The sequence below is a fragment of the Tamandua tetradactyla genome, chromosome 3 (genome assembly GCF_023851605.1).
Source record: "Tamandua tetradactyla isolate mTamTet1 chromosome 3, mTamTet1.pri, whole genome shotgun sequence".
Classification (NCBI taxonomy): Eukaryota; Metazoa; Chordata; class Mammalia; order Pilosa; family Myrmecophagidae; genus Tamandua; species Tamandua tetradactyla.
The window spans coordinates 191,829,956-191,847,115 of record NC_135329.1 but is presented as its reverse complement, the minus strand read 5'-3'; the positions used below and the strand labels follow the sequence as shown (position 1 = coordinate 191,847,115).

The window sequence follows — 17,160 nt, the reverse complement described above, 5'->3', positions numbered from 1 at the left end:
TCATTTAGTCCCTAGTTTAATAAGCCTCTATTAAGCTTACACAGTATTGCTGGTCCTGTGCTTGGCACTGAGAGGATGGAAATTAAAACGATACTTGCCTTTGAGGCTTTCACAGCATACTAGGAAGACATACAGAGAAATGGTGACAATAGGGGGTTGAAAGGGTTGTGATAAAGGGTGCTATGCGGACAGGTGACTTGGGACAGCCCAACAGGTCTGAAATACCCTGTATTTTCAAGATAGGATATCACTTATTCAGTACTTATGTTACAACAGGCATCATGTCAAGAGATTTACATGCATCATCTCATTTGCTCCATATAACTCTATAAGGTAGACACTACTACTAGCTCCATTTTAGGTATGGGAAACAAGCTACATGTGACCAGTATGGCCAAAAGGCCTAGGTTCAAATTGCAGCTCTGCCACTTACTAGCTGTGTGACCCTGGGTAAGTTATATAACCTCCCTGTGCCTCAGTTTCCAAGTATGAAAAATGAGGATCCCAAAGCCCTGCCCTCTCAAGGTTTCTGTGATGACTACACGAAATTTAAATGTAAAATGCTTATAAAAATAAACCTGGTAAATAATCAGCACTTTAAAAAGTTAGTTATTGTGAATGACTTTTAATATGATGCCATCTGCTGATTAGTACTGTGTTGCTTAAGTTACACACAACATTAATTAAGGACAGTGAGCGTCTTACTACCCAACACAGCTAACTAGAGGCATTACTCTATCAATCTACCTTCTGAAAAAAATCAGCAAAGCTTGGATTCAATAAACATTATCTGAGCAGCTAAGATTAATTCATTACTGTCTGGTCACTGTGAAAGTACAGTGGTCAGGGGAAAAAAGCATCATAGACATAATGAGTTAGGTGCAGGGAAAAAGCAAGGTAACCCAGTTGTAATCTAAGACCAAAAGCAGTCAGACTAAGCCGGAAGACTCCTCCTGACAACAGCCCCACCCTGACAGTGGAAGAGCAGCAAATGGGGGGAAATCTATGGATAACAGCTGTGGCAAAAAACTCAGTAATGATGTTTGGATGGCTGGGGTAGGCAGGACTGGGTGCCAATACTTTAGCTAGATCCATATCCCCAACAGCAACGTCAAGGGTATGATTTCAGAGGCTGATGACAGACACAGATCACGTCTATTTGTCTTTCCAGAGCCATCCTAAGCTATAGCTAAATATCTGAGGAGGCCAAGGAGGTACAAAATCCTAACACTATGAGAGCAGCTCATCTCAGAACTCACGATGGGGCCAGCATTGCCTACTAAAGCCTGCTGATCAGAATGCGCCAATCAAATTACAAATACTACCCACTTAGGAATAAAAATGGATGCATAGGTCGTTCAGTGGTAGAATGCTTGCCTTCCATGATGGAGACCCAGGTTCAATTTCTGGACCATGCACCACCCCCCAGTCCCCCCAAAAATGTAACAGCCAGCACCATCCTCCTGAAGAAGCCCCAAGCTCTGGCAGAAGCTGTAAGTCAACCCTACAGAGGTTTTTTTCCATGATGTTCCCTAAATGCTACATCTCAAAGACATCAAGATTTGAAGGTTTGCTTTCTACTGGGCTAAGGAAAAGACTATAATCATTTCAAGAAGGGGATAATGTTGGTCCGAAAAGGCCACGTAGTTTTTTGAAACAACACAGCTGAAGCTAGGAATGAACCCAGTAATCCAGACTCCTAAAACTGGTTTCTGCCTTCTGTCCTGATGGGGCAGCTTTTGAATAAAGTCACAAAACGTAAAGCAAAGCTGCCCTGCTTAGGCCAGTGGTTTTCCATCCTGGCCAATTATTAGACTCACGTAAAGACTCTGAGGAGCATCAATGCCTAGACCCTACCTTGAACCAATTAGACAAGGTTCTCTGGGAAGGGACCAGGATAACAGGGTCTTCTGAGAACCCAGTGATGCTGATGAGCAGCCGGAGTTGACAACCACTGACTTCACACACCAGCGTTTCAAAGTGTGGTTCCCTGAACAGCAGCAGCATCACCTCGGAGCTGGTTAGAAATGCAAATTATTAGACCCCCCACCCTAGAGCTAGTGAAACAGAAACTCTCTGGACAGGGCCCTACAATCTTTGTGTTTTTTTTTTTTTCAATTAGTTTAAAAATTTTTTTAAAAATACCAAAAAAACACAAACATTCGTAATTTTGGATCATCCCGTTCTACATATATAATCAGTAACTCACAATATTCATCACATAGTTGCATATTCATCATCATGGTCATTTCTTAGAACATTTGCATCTACAATCTCTGTTTTAACGAGTCCTCCAGGTAATCTGATGCACATCAAGTTTGAAAACCACTGTTGCTTAGTCTACAGAAAGAAATTTATTTTCATGGCAACCACCGGTTTCCTGAAATACCCTCCCACCCCCAAATCACCTTCCTTGCTAAGAACAAAACAAAACCAAATGGCTTCAGGTGGCTGAAACAAGAATTTAGGAATTCTGCCTCAACACTGACCAGGTGAATGGGGAAAATTGTAGGGTCCCGTCTTTGGAAGGTCTTTAAGGACAAAACAGCCCCCTTTATGTGTTCTCTATCTGGGACAATGTAGGTGTCATTTTTTTAGAGTAAGAGGAAAAGACCAGGAAGGCTCTACTGAGGAAGTCATCTTATGAATACTCAAAGAGAAAAAATACTCTAAACTGAGACCACAGGCAACTATGCAACCTGGAAATCAGATAAGGTCGATTACTTGCCGTATATTCTGGAATCCATCTGTTTGAACAGTGCAATCAGTTCTTCTGAATAGCCAATGTCTGCCTCAAAGCGAGCCCGGGAAATAAGCACACATCGTCCCTTGACAAAGGCGAGGGAAGGAGCTGAAGGAAGGCAGGGCTGTACCATGCTGCTGGTGGAGGGCAACTCCCTGCTGCCACTGGACCCTTCCAAGGGCTTCAGGGTGACCGTGGAAAGGCACTGGGTTGCTTCCACTGCCAAGGAAGAAGAAAGTAACATAAGTGACAAGGTGGACAACTTTCACATGGCTGTGGGATGTCCAGGCAGGCAAGGGAGGAAGTGGAGAGAGGCAGGTTGGAGGGAGAAGTAGGGCAGGAAAAAGGACAACTGGAATTATGTTTGGCAAATAGGCAAGAGAGAGCATTTTTAGACTAGGAAAGTTTGTAAGTGTCCTTTAATCAGGGCTTTCAGTACTTACTGAACCAAAAACTCCACTGTGACTTAAGATTCAAATTTAAGAATGTAGAATTCAGAAATTAACAGGGTGAAAAGGAATCTCACCAGGACAAAGACACTTATTAGATAATTCCTGTTGTTGTGCTGCAGAAACCAAAGATGTCACCATAAATCATCCACCTAACCCTAGTCCCACGTCACTATTCTGTCTACTGCTTGAAGAAGGGAATTAAAACCAGGACTGCCAGGCCACAAACACATAGTTTAAAACTATGCATTTAATTTACTGATGCATTTAATGGATTAATAGATTTGACTACATAAAGCTAAACTATCAACACAAACTGAACTGAAAGCAAACGTACTGAATGAAGATAAAATGTGCAAGGAAAACAACAAAGAGTTAATCTTATTATTCAAATTGGAGCTTGTAAGACCAAAAAAAGATAAAAGGATAGAGATGTAACCAATTCAAAAGAGGAGGAAAATGACTAATAAGCATGCACAGAAATGTTCAACCTTACAAATTATCAGAGGAAGAAAAGCCATTTTTCATGTCTCAAATCTGCTAGCTAAAAAAAAAAAAAAAAAAAAAACCAAACAATTAGATATCCACACTGCTAGGTGGGAATAAGATCTTCTGGAAAACAATTTGGCAATATATACCAAGAGCTCTAAAAAAAAGACCATAATAATTCAACTTCTAAGAATCTATCCCAACTAACAACTGAAAATACAGATAAAAATTTATAGAGAAAGGTATTAGTGATGGCATTGAAACTGCGGAAAAACTGAAGCAAATTAAAATTTAACAGAAAAAGATTTAAGTAATTTATGATATATCCATTCAGTGAAATGTAACCACTAAATTTTTTTTTTAAAGGAATATTAAACTATTTATTGACCACGGCTCACCAGTATTTACAATACAGTAAACAATATACAGTTGGATAACATTCCAATTACCATTAAGTTATTGTTTGTTCTGGCTTCTGCTGAACCAGTAACCCAAATACTGAAAAGATTGAGCCTACATGTAAGGAATGTGTTCGGGGAAAAGAAAAAACATGCAGCTCAACAGTTTAGATTACAAATGTTTACCCATTTAAGCCAACAGGTCTTAAATTGCAACATCTTTAACCACCTGATTAAGTTTCTATAAAGCATGACCTTTTCAGTCAATATAGCACAGGGATTTCAACTTTCCATAAAAGAATGGCTCTCTAGAAAGAACCGTTAATTGGCCTTTTAACTATGCCTTGTTTGACTAATGAAAATAAACAGTACTACCTTGTTTTCTCATTTGGGTGGGGAGATGGTTGGTTATGTCAGTTTCTTCTCAGAGTTTCACAAGTATTTTGCATTTATATGATTAAAGACATAGACATGGATTTTGCTCTGGTGCTTCAAATTATATAAATTATTTGTATTATATTTAAATTGTCCAATTAATTACTGAATCATCTGTATGATTTGGAAGTTTATGACTTCAGGAAAATTTTCAATTTAAGTGATTTCTTACTCAGAATGATGGTATCACAGAACCACCATGGACTTATCCATGGTTGTGAAATGCCTTTTTTTATGGTTTTGCTTTTGATGAATGTAAAAAATAATAAAAAATAAAAATTACATATGTATTTAAACACACACACACATACACACACACACAAAAAACGCAGAAAGGTCAGAATGGTCTCCTTAGGCATGTATGGGGCTAAACACAAGTTCTGATTCAGTAAAGACTACGGGAAATTTTCCCACATTTAGAAAAGCTGTTCTCTAATGCAAAGGAAATAATATACCATGGTATCAAATGTTCTTTTCTGATAAATGATGCAACTACAGAAAGCTTTTATTTGTTCAAAGTAACCAGTGATATTGATGCAAAAACAAAACAAAAACCAATACCCCCCAAAATACTTAACAACTCCCCCAATAATACTACTTCAAAACAAACATATCAAACTTGATTTCCAGTAGAATATTCTTCACACTAATAAATCAAAAAACCAAGACCCAGGTTTTATATATATATAAATATATATAAAAAGCAATCCAAACAATTATTGAGTTTCATCTTCTGGACAAGAATTGCAAGTTAGTCTCTCTTCATAAAAAGCAATTACAATTTGAGGACACTTCATGTTTGCCTCTTTGGCCAGCACCAAGTCTGCCTCATCTGAATCTTTCCATTTCATGAGAAACATTAATTCTCCACTGCTGTCTGTGGCACCAATTATACGTTCAGGATCAAGACCTCTTGCAAAGCCTCTTGGTTTGTCAGCAGCATCTCTTTTCTTCTTTGATTTGCTGTCATCAGATTCACTGTCAGATAATGATTTTCTTTTTGTACCGTCTTTTTCTTTACCAGCTTTTTGAGAATTAAGAAATGCTTCAATTAACTCTGGGCAATCTAAATTTTCTTCAGGCTCCCAAGTATTGTCAGCATCTGTAAATCCCTTCCACTTCAGGAAATACTCCACCTTCCCATTTACTACACATCGATCCAGTACTTTTTCCACCACAAATTCTTCAGGTTCTGCCTCTTCTACTTTTTTACTCTTTCCATTCTGCTTCTTTCCCATTTTCTGCAATGTAGTTTTATTGGAGGCCATTTTTTATTGCAGACTTGAAGAGCTATTATTCACCGCCTCCGAGCTGCTCCAGGTCCGGGGTCTGCAGCCACTAAATTTTTCTTAAGTAAGAAATTTAGAACAGATAAAAGTATGATAAACAATATTTGAAACTACCATTTTTCTGGAGGTCAAAAATGGTCCAATAACGCACACCCACATTTTCACCACCCAGAATTAAGTGTAAACATTCACCATTAGAATAGAAATGCTTATGCTAGAATACTGAGTAAGGCAAGATAAAAATTACACACAAATGGTGGGGTACAAGGGTAGTTCAGTTGTAGATTTCTTGCCCGCCATGAGGGCCTTGGGTTCGATTTTCTACCCATTCACTCACCAAAATAAAAACCAACTAACAAAAGAAACAAACAAAAATTCAACAAATGTGCTGCAATAACAGGATACCCACATGGAAAAACAATGAAATGTGATCCCTGTCATACAGCATACAAACAAATGTAAAACTTGAACATTTTAATGAGTAGGAAAAAGGCTGAAGGAATGAAATAAAAATGTTAATAGTGGGGAGAATATGGGTGATACTTTTTCTCCTTTCCAAATGTTCTATAGTGAACATATGATAGGGTTAATAAAACAAAATCCAGAGATACGCCTAATGCAAAATGACTAAAAGACTGATAGAGATAGTCTTTATTATGCTATATTGATGAAAAGTATAATCTAAGAAGTCCCAACAATCATGGACTGTGCTGATTTGAAACTGTTATGTCCCCAGAAAAGCCATGTTTTTCTAATCCAATCTTGTGGGGGTAGATCTATTATATTGGATGGGACCTTTTTGTGTGTGTGTGCTGTATGGGGGTGGTGTCACATTTCATTCTTTTTCCATGTGACTATTCTGTTACTGTAGCACCATTTATTGGATTTGTTTTCTGGGGGGAAGTGCACGGGCCAGGAACGGAATCTGGGTCTCCCGCATAGCAGGTGAGAATTCTACCACTGAACTACTCTTATACTTTCCACTGAGTGGGACCTTTTGATTAAATTGTTTCCATGGGGATGTGATCCACCCCATTCAAGGTGGGTCTTAATCTTTTTACTGGAGTCCGGCATGAAGAGAATAAAAGGCAGAAAACATAGAGAACTCAGAGCCGACAGAGAGTAGAGAGATGAAACCAAGACACAAACGTTTGGAGATACTAGGCTAAGAGATGGAACCCAGATTCTACCCTAGAGAAGCTAAGGGAGGACCCACAGAGAGAAAGCCACTGGAAGCAGGAGCTGGGAGAGTGAACTAAAACTAGAAGCCAGGACAGGACAGCTGATGTTGCCACGTACTTTCCCATGTGACAGAAAAAACCCGGACACCATCAGCCTTTCTTCAGAGTGAAGGTGTCTTTCTCTGGATGCCTCAGTTTTAAGAACATTTTTATGACCTTAGACCTGTAAACTTGTATCTTAGCAAATCCCCTTTATAAAAGCCAACCCATTGCTGGTATATTGCATTCTGGAAACATTAGCAAACCAAAATATGGACCTATCTGAAACTGTTATAAATATAAGGATAAAATCCAAAAATCCACATTCATTGCAAGAGGTTTCAAGGTACATCTCAGTGGGCAACTGAGCAAAACACTGGTAAGGGAACAGGAGAGCCAAACAATTAACAATCAGTAAAATGTGTCTAAAAGCTAAATAGAGAAGTATGTGCCCAATTATCATTGTTTTCAAAAATCTGTGGCTCCTAAACCAAATTAATTCAAAGTGGATCAAAGACCTAAATATAAAAGCCAGTACCATAATACTCCTAGAAGAAAATATAAGAAAACATCTCCAAGACCTAGTAACAGGAGGTAGCATCTTAGAGCTTACACCCAAAGCACAAGCAATGAAAGAAAAAACTGATAAATGGGAACTCCTCAAAATCAAATGCTTTTGTGCCCAAAGGATTTTGTCAAAAAGGAGTAGAGGCAGCCAATTCAATGGGAGAAAATATTTGGAAATCATACATCTGATAAGGGTTTGATATCCAATACACATAAAGAAATCCTACAACTCAACAACAAAAGAACGAACAACCCAATTATAAAATGCGCTAAAGATATGAATAGACATTTTTCTGAAGAGAAAATTCAAATGGCTAAAGAGCACACGAAAAGATGTTCATCTTCATTAGCTATTAGGGAAATGGAAATCAAAGTCGCAATGGCAGTCGCAATCTCAAACCTATAAGGATGGCAGCCATTAATCCAGAAACTACAAATACTGGAGAGGATATGGAGAAACTGGAACACTTACTCACTGCTGGTTGGAATGTACAATGGCACAGCCACTGTGGGAGACAGTTTTGTGGTTCCACAGAAAACTAGATATCAAGTTGCCCGACAACCCAGAAATTCCAATACTCAGATATACCCAGAACATCTAAAAACAGTGACAAGAACAGACATTTGCACACCTATGTTCATAGCAGCACAATTTACTATTGCCAAAAGATGGAAACAACCCAAGTGCCCATCAAAAGATGAGTGGATAGGGGGTGCAAGGGTGGTTCGGTGGTAAAATTCTTGCCTACCATGTGGGAGACCGGCTTTGGAATCCGGTCCATGCACTTCCCCCCAAAAACCAACCAAGCAAGCAAAACAAACAACCAAAAAAAACCCCAAACAAAACAAATAAAAACAAGCATACAAAAATTCAACAAATGGTGCTGCAATAATGGGCTACTCACATGGAAAAATAATATTTGACTCCACCGTATAGCATACACACAAAATAGATGAGTATATAAACAAAACGTGGTATATACATATGGTGGACTATTATGCAGCAGTAAGATGAAATGAGGTCCTGAAGCACATGACAACAATGATGAACCCTGAGGCCGTTATGCTGAGTGAAGTAAGCCAGACACAAAAGGACAGATAGTGTATGATTTCACTACTATGAACCCCCTAGAAAATGTAAACTCACAAGTCTTAAAATATAGACTGCAGATGACCTAGAAGAAAGACAGAAGCTGGAAAAGGGAAAGCTGTTACCTACTAAGTACAGACTTGTGAACAAGGTTGAACTTAAATGTTTGGGAATGGATAGATGGGATGGTAGTTTATTAGTGGAATTACAAGTAAATAGCACTGTTTGAATTGAAAGGGGTGGTTTAAAGTCATGTATTTCACTGATTAGCACTGTAAGTTCTTGCATGAACTACTTCAAAGGTATGGCACTTGCACAGAGAGTTAAAAATAGAGGGGGGTATCAGAGAACCTCTTTTGTTGCTCAGATATGGCCTCTTTAAGCCAAATTGGTAGGTGAATTCACTATCCTCCCCCCTACATGGGACATGACTTCCACAGGTGTAAATCTCCCTGGGAACGTGGGACCTGACTCCTAGACCTGGCATGGGAATGGGAAAGTCTTCCCGACCAAAAGGGGGAAGAGAGAATTGAGACAAAATAAAGACTCAGTGGCTGAGAGATTTCAAACAGAGTCAAGAGGTTATTCTGGAGGTTTTTCTTACACATTATATAGCTACCCCTTTTTAGTTTATGGTGTATTAGAGTGGCTGGAGGGAAGTACCTGTAACTGTTGAACTGTGTTCTGGTAGCCTTGATTATTAAAGAAGACTGTATAACTATACAGCTTTTACAGTGTAACTGTGTGATTGTGATAACTTTGTGTCTGATGCTCCTTTTAACCAGGGTATGGACAGATGAGTAAAAAAAAATAAGAATAAAAAATCAATAACAGGGAGAGATAAAGGGTAAAAACTGGGTAGAATGGAATACTGTGGGTCAATGAGAGGGAGGGGTAAGGGGTATGGTATGTACGAGTTCTTTTATTTTTTCCTGGAGTGATGTAAATGTTCTAATAATGATCACGGTGAAGAACATACAACTATGTGATGAAATTGTGACCCACTGATTGTATAATATGGTTGGACAGATATTTCTCGAAACAAATATTTTTAAAAAACAAATATAAAAAAATAGAAGGGTATATGGATAAAACTATTTAACAGGAATACCTCACTAGTACAACACTAGGAGTAAATAACTGGGGGGATGGGATAAGTTTATGGGGTATTTGGGGTTTTCTCTTTGGTGTGATCGTGTCTCTTGTTATTTTTCTCCTTGGAGCAATGAGAACTGTATAAAATTGAGAGTGCTGATGATTGTACAACTAAGTGAGGACATTGCGAAGAAACACATTATTTATTTTGGATAGAGTATATCCAAAATAAATATATATTTATTTCAACAAAATCTGCGACACAGAAAGATTCAAGTGCTAGAAAAAATGTGGAGAGAGAAGGATATCTATCCAATGTTGGCAGGGCAGCAGAATGGGGCAACCACCCCGGAGGATAATTCAGCAGATCCACAGGAGGCTAGAGACAGGGTCACCACAGAATTAGGTAATCCTGTTACTGAGAATATACTTGGAAGAACTGAAAGCAGGGACTCAAACAGACATTTGCACACTGATATTTATGGCAGCATTATTCATGATAGCCAATGGATGGAGCTGGCCAAAGGGTACATCGACTAATAAATGGAAGGGGGAACTGTGGTGTATACATATGAAAGAATATTGGGCAGCTACAGAAAGGAACAAAGTCATGAGGCATGCAAGGAGGTAAATGAACTGTGAAGACATTATGTTGAGCATAATAAGCCAGAAACAAAAGGACAAATACTGTACGGTCTCATTTAGAAAATACATAAGAAAATTAGGGCCTAGATTGTAAAGTTACTACAGCAGTCACATTTATTTCTGAGTTTTAAGTATTTCTAAATTCTGAGATGCTGTGCTCTATGTGTATAACCTGGAATTTCCCTGGAACTTTGGGTACCTGTATGACACCTAAGACTCAAGAGTTAAGAGTTCTGCAGCTCAGAAAGTCAGCATTACTCCATACAGCAACTGTTAAAGAAGCTGAAAAAGAGACATGAACAAAGCTGATCTGGTTGGAACTAAGGTTAAACAGAATACAGGGTAAAGAAGGATGTTGTCTGTATTTTAAAACTTTACTTTTTGTGCAAGATGAAAGGAAAAGATGTTTATTTTGTCTAAAATTGAAATTTTCTGGAGCACACAATCTACCTTAATCTGTCTGCCCAGTTCATTTAAACAATGATAAGCCTAGAATAGACTTATAATCCTGTATTGCTTAATGTAATACCCTGATACATTCCAGGGTATGTTGGGCAGATAATAAAAAAGTATTTGCAAAGTCCCTTGAGGGGCTGGAGAAAAAAATACGGAACTACTAAACTTCCCTACCTGGGGAACTCCTGATATTCTCTCAAGTATTGGGATTTCCAAGTTGATTGGCCAAACCCTTGATCTTGATGCTGGCGCTTATGAAACTTATTTCTGTAATGGCGAGGCTAAGCCTACCTATAATTATGCCTGAAACACTTCCAGAGACTCTCTTTTGTTGTTCAGTTGTGGCATCTCTCTCCTTTTTGCTCAACCCTGCAAATAATAAACTCACTCCCCTCCTTCTACTGACATTGGTCATAACTTCAGGGATGTAAGTCTCCTTGGCAATAGGGGACATGAGTCCCAGGTATGAGCCCAGCCCTGGCATCCTGGGATTGGCAATGTCTTCCCGACCAAAAGAGGGAAGAGGAATGGAACAAAATAAGGTATCATGGCTAAGGGATTTTGAATAGAGTTGAGAGGCTGTTCTGGAAGTTACTCTTATGCAAGCTTCAGCTTGATATTGCAAATTGCCATGATATGCCAAGCCCCAACCAACAATATTCCTGATTAAAACCCTAAAGAATACCCAAGACTCTATTTGAAACTCTATAAAAGTTTCATTCACTAAGTTTACTTTTCAGAAACTTAAAAACTTCAGATTTTGTTCCTATGCCAATTATTCCCTGAACACCAGAGGTTTCAAGAACATAAAAAATTGCATCCTTACTCCATAATGTTGACACTGTTTTCAACATGAAGAAGTTAGAGTGGTCATTGTTCAAATATCCCTGAAGATTGGGAGAAGGATCAAATGAGAGGGAGGATTTGTAATGGAGAAGATAGGACTTAACAAATGATTATGACTACTGAATCATCTTGTTGATATTTGAGTCTCTAATATTAGAACAGCTAGAAGGAAATATCTGAAAATGTGAAACTGTTACCCATACCATACTTTGAAATTTGCTTTATAACTATTTGATAAATTGTACTTTGAAATTATCATTTTTTTTTGCATATATATTTCACAATAAAAAATTAAAAAAAAAATCTGTGGAGTCATTACAAAGAGCAACAATACCACAAAAGAAAGGTGGTATTGTTGTAAACGAATTTGCAAAATCAGAAATCATCCAAGTCACCATGCTTTGTGGTCAGAGGACAGGAGCAAAAAGATGGAAAAAAATAAAACCACAACTGTGGGCATCACAACTGCAACTGGTTTAAAATGAGCAAAAATGAGGACAACAAGTCCTAACTCACAAGACTGGCTCTCCTCCTTCTAACACCTGACCATTGGATAAAAAAATTAATTAAAAACCCCACAAAAGTCACCAGCAGCTACTTGCCAAAGAAAGGGATGCACCTAATGCCATTCAAGGTCATGGAAAGAAACAGGGACTGCTGCAGGGAGCTGTTGTACCAGCCCTCAGACCTGTTCTGGTGACACAGCCAAGTCCACAGAATTCTACACCAGGTTCCCAAATCTGTTGAGACATGATTGGAGCATGCATTCTTATCTTTTCCCTCTTTGGACTGGGTAGGGGAAGATGGGGCATAGAAATGACTGCTGGGAGATGAGTAAAATGGGAGATGAGAACATCCAGGGCTGACTCTGAAAACCCACCCTGGTACATGACAGTCAACAAAATCTCAGGAGATGAAGGGGTTTGCTCAAGGACCCTAGAAATGACCAATCATGCCATCAGCTGGAGTCTGCCTCGCTATGCAACCCCACTCCCCACCCTCCCTGCACTCTCAGGTTAAAGAAAAGTGGATGGAAAGCAAATTAACCAGCCCTCAAACTGCAGAAGGGGAAAAAGAGGTCTCAGATACCATTTGGGAAGAACTGGAGAGAGAATGACTCACGTTCAAACAGAACAGAGCGTGTTGGGAAGACCTGCGCTTTTGCTGAAATGTATCTTTCTGGGAGCAGGAGCTGGTAAAGCAACAGGGTCACGTGCACAACTTACTGGTGATGAAATTCAGTTAGATATTTATCCTCTCTAGGCCTCGGATTCCCAGTCTGTAAAATGTTGTTAAAAAGTATAAAAGCATGTATGAAGGGGCTTAGAAAAGCCTGGGATATACCAGGTAACTTTAGTGCTGGCTTTTGTTAATATAACCAGTGACCTTTGCTGAGAAGGAAGAGGAGCATGGGAGTGATGCCCTGAAAGCTTTACCATCAATAAAGCCATCTGCCTGGCAGGCTAGACCACATCTGCTCTCCAGAGAAACTCTTCAATACCAGCAGCCCCCTCCACACAGAACACGGTACACCTACTTACTCAGGGCATTGTAGTCGGTCATGCTGAAGTTCCATGTCTTGGTGGCAGGATCTGAAATGAAACAGAAGTCCTTAGTCTGCCCACAATGAGGAGGGACCGTTATCATTTGTACTTTGGCACTCAATAAAAGCTAGCTTTCTGAATGAATGAAGGAAGGAATGTTAAGTTCAAAAGAGTGACAAGCCCCCAGTGATTCACAAAATCTCTGCAAAGGATAAACAGCAAATATAGACAAGAATAATTCTCTTTTCCCATTGTGCAGAATTCAACTCAGGCCCTAGGAAGTTCTGGTCCTCATCTAAGAGAGCTGAATGATTTTGGCAGTTAGGACTAGAACCAAGTTCTCTGTATCCCAGTGCAGTCAGAAAAGCAGTACGAGAAGGGATGTGAGCACTGAGGTGCTGCAGAGCTAGCTATACTCTGACTCTGCCCTTCCAGACTATTCAACCTGAGCATGTTACTTGACCCAGCTGAGCCAATTTCACCACTTTAAAAATGGAGATAACATTTGCCTATAGCAAAACATTGTTAAGCTTAAGTGATACAATGCATATAAAGCACCTGGCTGAGGCAGTGCCTTCTCAGTAAATAATCAGCCCTTTTCCATATGGCTACATGGCAGTTCCCAAGTTCAGCAGCTGTTTGAGGGAATGTTTATCATAAAGCAAAATGCGCTAAAACAGGAACTTTTTAAACAACTGGATGGACAGAATGTGCCAATGCACCTGCTTAATATTTATGAGAAACTGTTAGATTAACAAAGACTCTAAAAATAGGAAACACATTTGAAGAACAAGATAAAAAGCTCATTACCGTAATTTCTGCTGGGCAGACTCTTAAACACAGGAAGGAGCTCTGCGTTGTACCCAATCTTCACCTGGAAACGGTCTCCATTCCTTACACATGTTCCCTTCTGGGAGTTCACCACTTGTGGGGATGAGGCCCCCAGATTCTGTTGGATTTTGCCTTTTGTTCTGGCCATGACACCAGACCCATAAGGGACATCAGAAAGTTTCTGTCCCGACGTAGAGGGTCTCACTGTCTCCGTTTGTAATTCAGAATCCCTGGGACGCTGTCCAGATAAAGAAGCTGCTGTCTCCTGGGAACGCTTTCCTCCAGCCCAAGGCTCATGAACTATATTAGCAAAGGGTGTTGATTTGTTCTCCCGCGCTGCCTGAAGATGACCTTGAACTAACTCAGAGCCCAAGTCCTGTTGGCTGGGGACACTGGGAGGACTTTGTGGCAGGGGAAGGGAGAGCCCATGGACAGTTGTTTGACTTGCTGGACTGCGGCTGGCACCGGTGGTGGGCATCTCTTCTTGCTTCTTCCATATTCCCTGTGCATGGTCTGGGGTGCTGAGATGAGAACTGTGAGAATTCTGAGGTCTTTGGCTACCAGTCGATGAATTACTGGGATTCTGTTGCTTGGAAATGACACTATGGTTTACTGGTGTAGAGGGATCCCTCAGAAGGTTTTGGGAAGGACCCTGCTTGGACTGGGAAGGGGGGCAGGCAATGGAGGAGCCCAAATCTTTGCCTTGATGCTGTTCTGTTAATAATTTCTCTGCTCTACGAGCCAGAGCCTTTTGTCGATTCTCTTCAATTTTTTTTCTCTGCTCCTCTGTAAGGGGCAAGGACATTTTAACAGGGAAATGTGTACACAGGAACATCAACGTTTAATCGGAAATTTAAAAAAAGCTGTAGAAGGAAAAAAAAAAAGATTCAAAGAGACATTAAGTTTTTTTATCTGCCATACTGCTACCTTGATTTTAACATCCTTTTGTCCCAAAAAATGTATAAGGCGCACGACCAAAGGACATATTAAAATTTCTTTTATAAATTTTTTTAAAAAGCATACACGACAGGTATGGTAGCTATTATTATGCATATGCTAAAATAATGATCCTAAAGAAAAAGCAAAAAAGATCAGATCCCAAGCTAAAAAGGTACTTCAGATGTAATGTTTCTTTCCCTCCTAGCCCCTAACCAACCTGAGTTATCATCAGACCCCATGAAGGTTATGCAACCCAAATCCACCAGATAATGAGAAAAGCAACTTTCCAAACTAGAAAGGATAATGGATTAGACAATGAAATAGACCAAAACAACCACATACCATGGCATAACACTTGTTAAAATACCGTTTCCAACCTGGAAGAAGGAAAAAAAGCATTAGTCTCACACAGACTGTGCACAAATTCAATGCTTCGCATTCAATCATATCATTCCTGACAAATCTTACATGAAAGGTGCAAGACAGGGGCTGCCAGCCTTAGCCCTTCCTTCCAAAATGCACCAACGCGGAGCATGCAAATGATTCATTTGGAGAAATTAGAAAAAATTTTAAAAATAACAAAATCCAAACATTAAAGATGTAAAGGAAAGAGTAAAATAATCTGTAATCTTACTACCCAGCAATGACCACTGTTAATAGTTTAGAGTATAATTCTGTTTTTTCCTATCCATATTTTGCATGTATTTGCAAGATATATTTATTACAACATGGGCTCATTCTATACATTCTGTTTTGCAGGTTGATTTTTTTTTTTTTTTTTTCTGACATGGGCAGGCTCCGGAACCGAACCCAGGTCTCCGGATGGCAGGCGAGAATTCTGCCACGGACTCACCATTGTACTGCTTGCACCTTGAGTTTTTTCAACCAATTTACTCTGGCCATTTTCTATGCGCTGAGCCATGTGTACAACATCCTAGATTCAAACAATTGCACACTAATTTTCCTGGTTTGGTTTAAACTAAATAGCTTCCACCCAATGTAATGCCACGTAATGATGACGTGGTACCCCATTAGCACTGTTTAGGTCCCTGGGAGGGGCGGAAAAGAGGTGGCTTTCCTCCTTTTTGGCCACAGAGCTCCAAGCATCATCTATTCCCAGCAACCTTCCTCTTCCTCCAACCTCGAGCAGTTAGGAAGGGATTAATTAGGAAAAGCCCCCAGTCTCCTGGGGTAACCCACTCCTGCCTAACTTTCCAACTAGGGCTCTCTCGCCCTCCCAAACTCCAACGGTGGTGAGTTAACTGCCTCCATTAACTAAGGACGGGAGGCCACAGGGTTAGGCAGTCCCATTCATCAGCCCCAAACCATAAAGCCATTCCATTACATGGAAGCCCCTCTACCTCCGCTCGCTGGGTACTCTGTCCCACACCCTTCCTGGGAGCGCCTCTCCCCGACCCAGTTTGGGAGGCGCCAGGACTCACTTCCACCCCCATTATCTCCACTTGGATTCACCCTTCCGGCCCACTCCCCCCTCCAGGCTGACATTTGGTTTCGTCCGCCTCTTTCCCTCTTTCTCCGTGTCTCCCGTCTCACCCGATGAGACATAGTTCGCGAACCGTATTCGTAGGCGACCCGAACCCGGACGCGTCTCCAGAGCTCTTGCCAACCCAATTACTCTTCCGGCTGAGCGGACTGGAAGGGGTTTTTGAAGCGCTACCAGTTTACCCACCTTATTGCAGGGTCCAGGCCTGGCGAGGTGGAGGGGGCGGGGGAGCGGAGGTTCCGTCACGCCGAACTACATTTCCCAGGAGGCAACGCGGCCGCAACTGCCCTTCAAAAAATGGAAGCGAAGAGCTGGGGAAACGGAGGGTGCCACAATGTCTTTTGGGCTTTGTAGTTTCGGCCCAATGCCTGGTGGGAGTTAGGGGCGTCGTGACGTCAGGGAGGAACGGGAGTGGTGTGCTGTGGGAATTGAAGTTCTCAGACTCCACCCGAAGGTCTAGACAGTGCCCGCTGACGAAAGTATGGGTGATTGGTGTTTCCCCAACTGGAGTCTCGCTGTCAGAGCTCTTTCCAGAGGGTTTACTAGACAGCACAATGATTTGGTAGCTCTTTATTAAAAGCACCCCAGGTAGTTTTTCACAGGCTCTGCAGGCATGCATT

The 17,160-nt window shown here is 40.5% G+C and overlaps 1 protein-coding gene and 1 pseudogene across 6 annotated transcripts in view; both read right to left on the bottom strand.

Moving 5' to 3' along the window:
• Window positions 1-16,895, bottom strand: part of SMARCAL1 (SNF2 related chromatin remodeling annealing helicase 1) — a 72,344-nt gene extending 55,449 nt beyond the window's left edge. Inside the window, exons 1-5 of one of the 6 annotated variants that reach the window (XM_077155069.1) lie at window positions 16,727-16,895; window positions 15,379-15,413; window positions 14,077-14,960; window positions 13,264-13,314; window positions 2,729-2,962 (exon numbers count right to left, since the gene is read on the bottom strand). In XM_077155069.1, coding sequence (XP_077011184.1) covers window positions 2,729-2,962; window positions 13,264-13,314; window positions 14,077-14,932 — 1,141 coding nt within the window. In that variant the 5' untranslated portion in view covers window positions 14,933-14,960; window positions 15,379-15,413; window positions 16,727-16,895. Of the gene's footprint in view, window positions 1-2,728; window positions 2,963-13,263; window positions 13,315-14,076; window positions 14,961-15,378; window positions 15,414-15,889; window positions 16,391-16,590; window positions 16,702-16,726 lie in introns of those variants that run through there. The other 5 variants (XM_077155065.1, XM_077155068.1, XM_077155066.1 and 2 more) reach the window with 5 other exon arrangements.
• LOC143678071 (chromobox protein homolog 3 pseudogene) lies at window positions 4,793-5,865 on the bottom strand (annotated as a pseudogene).
• Window positions 16,896-17,160: the final 265 nt, after the last annotated feature.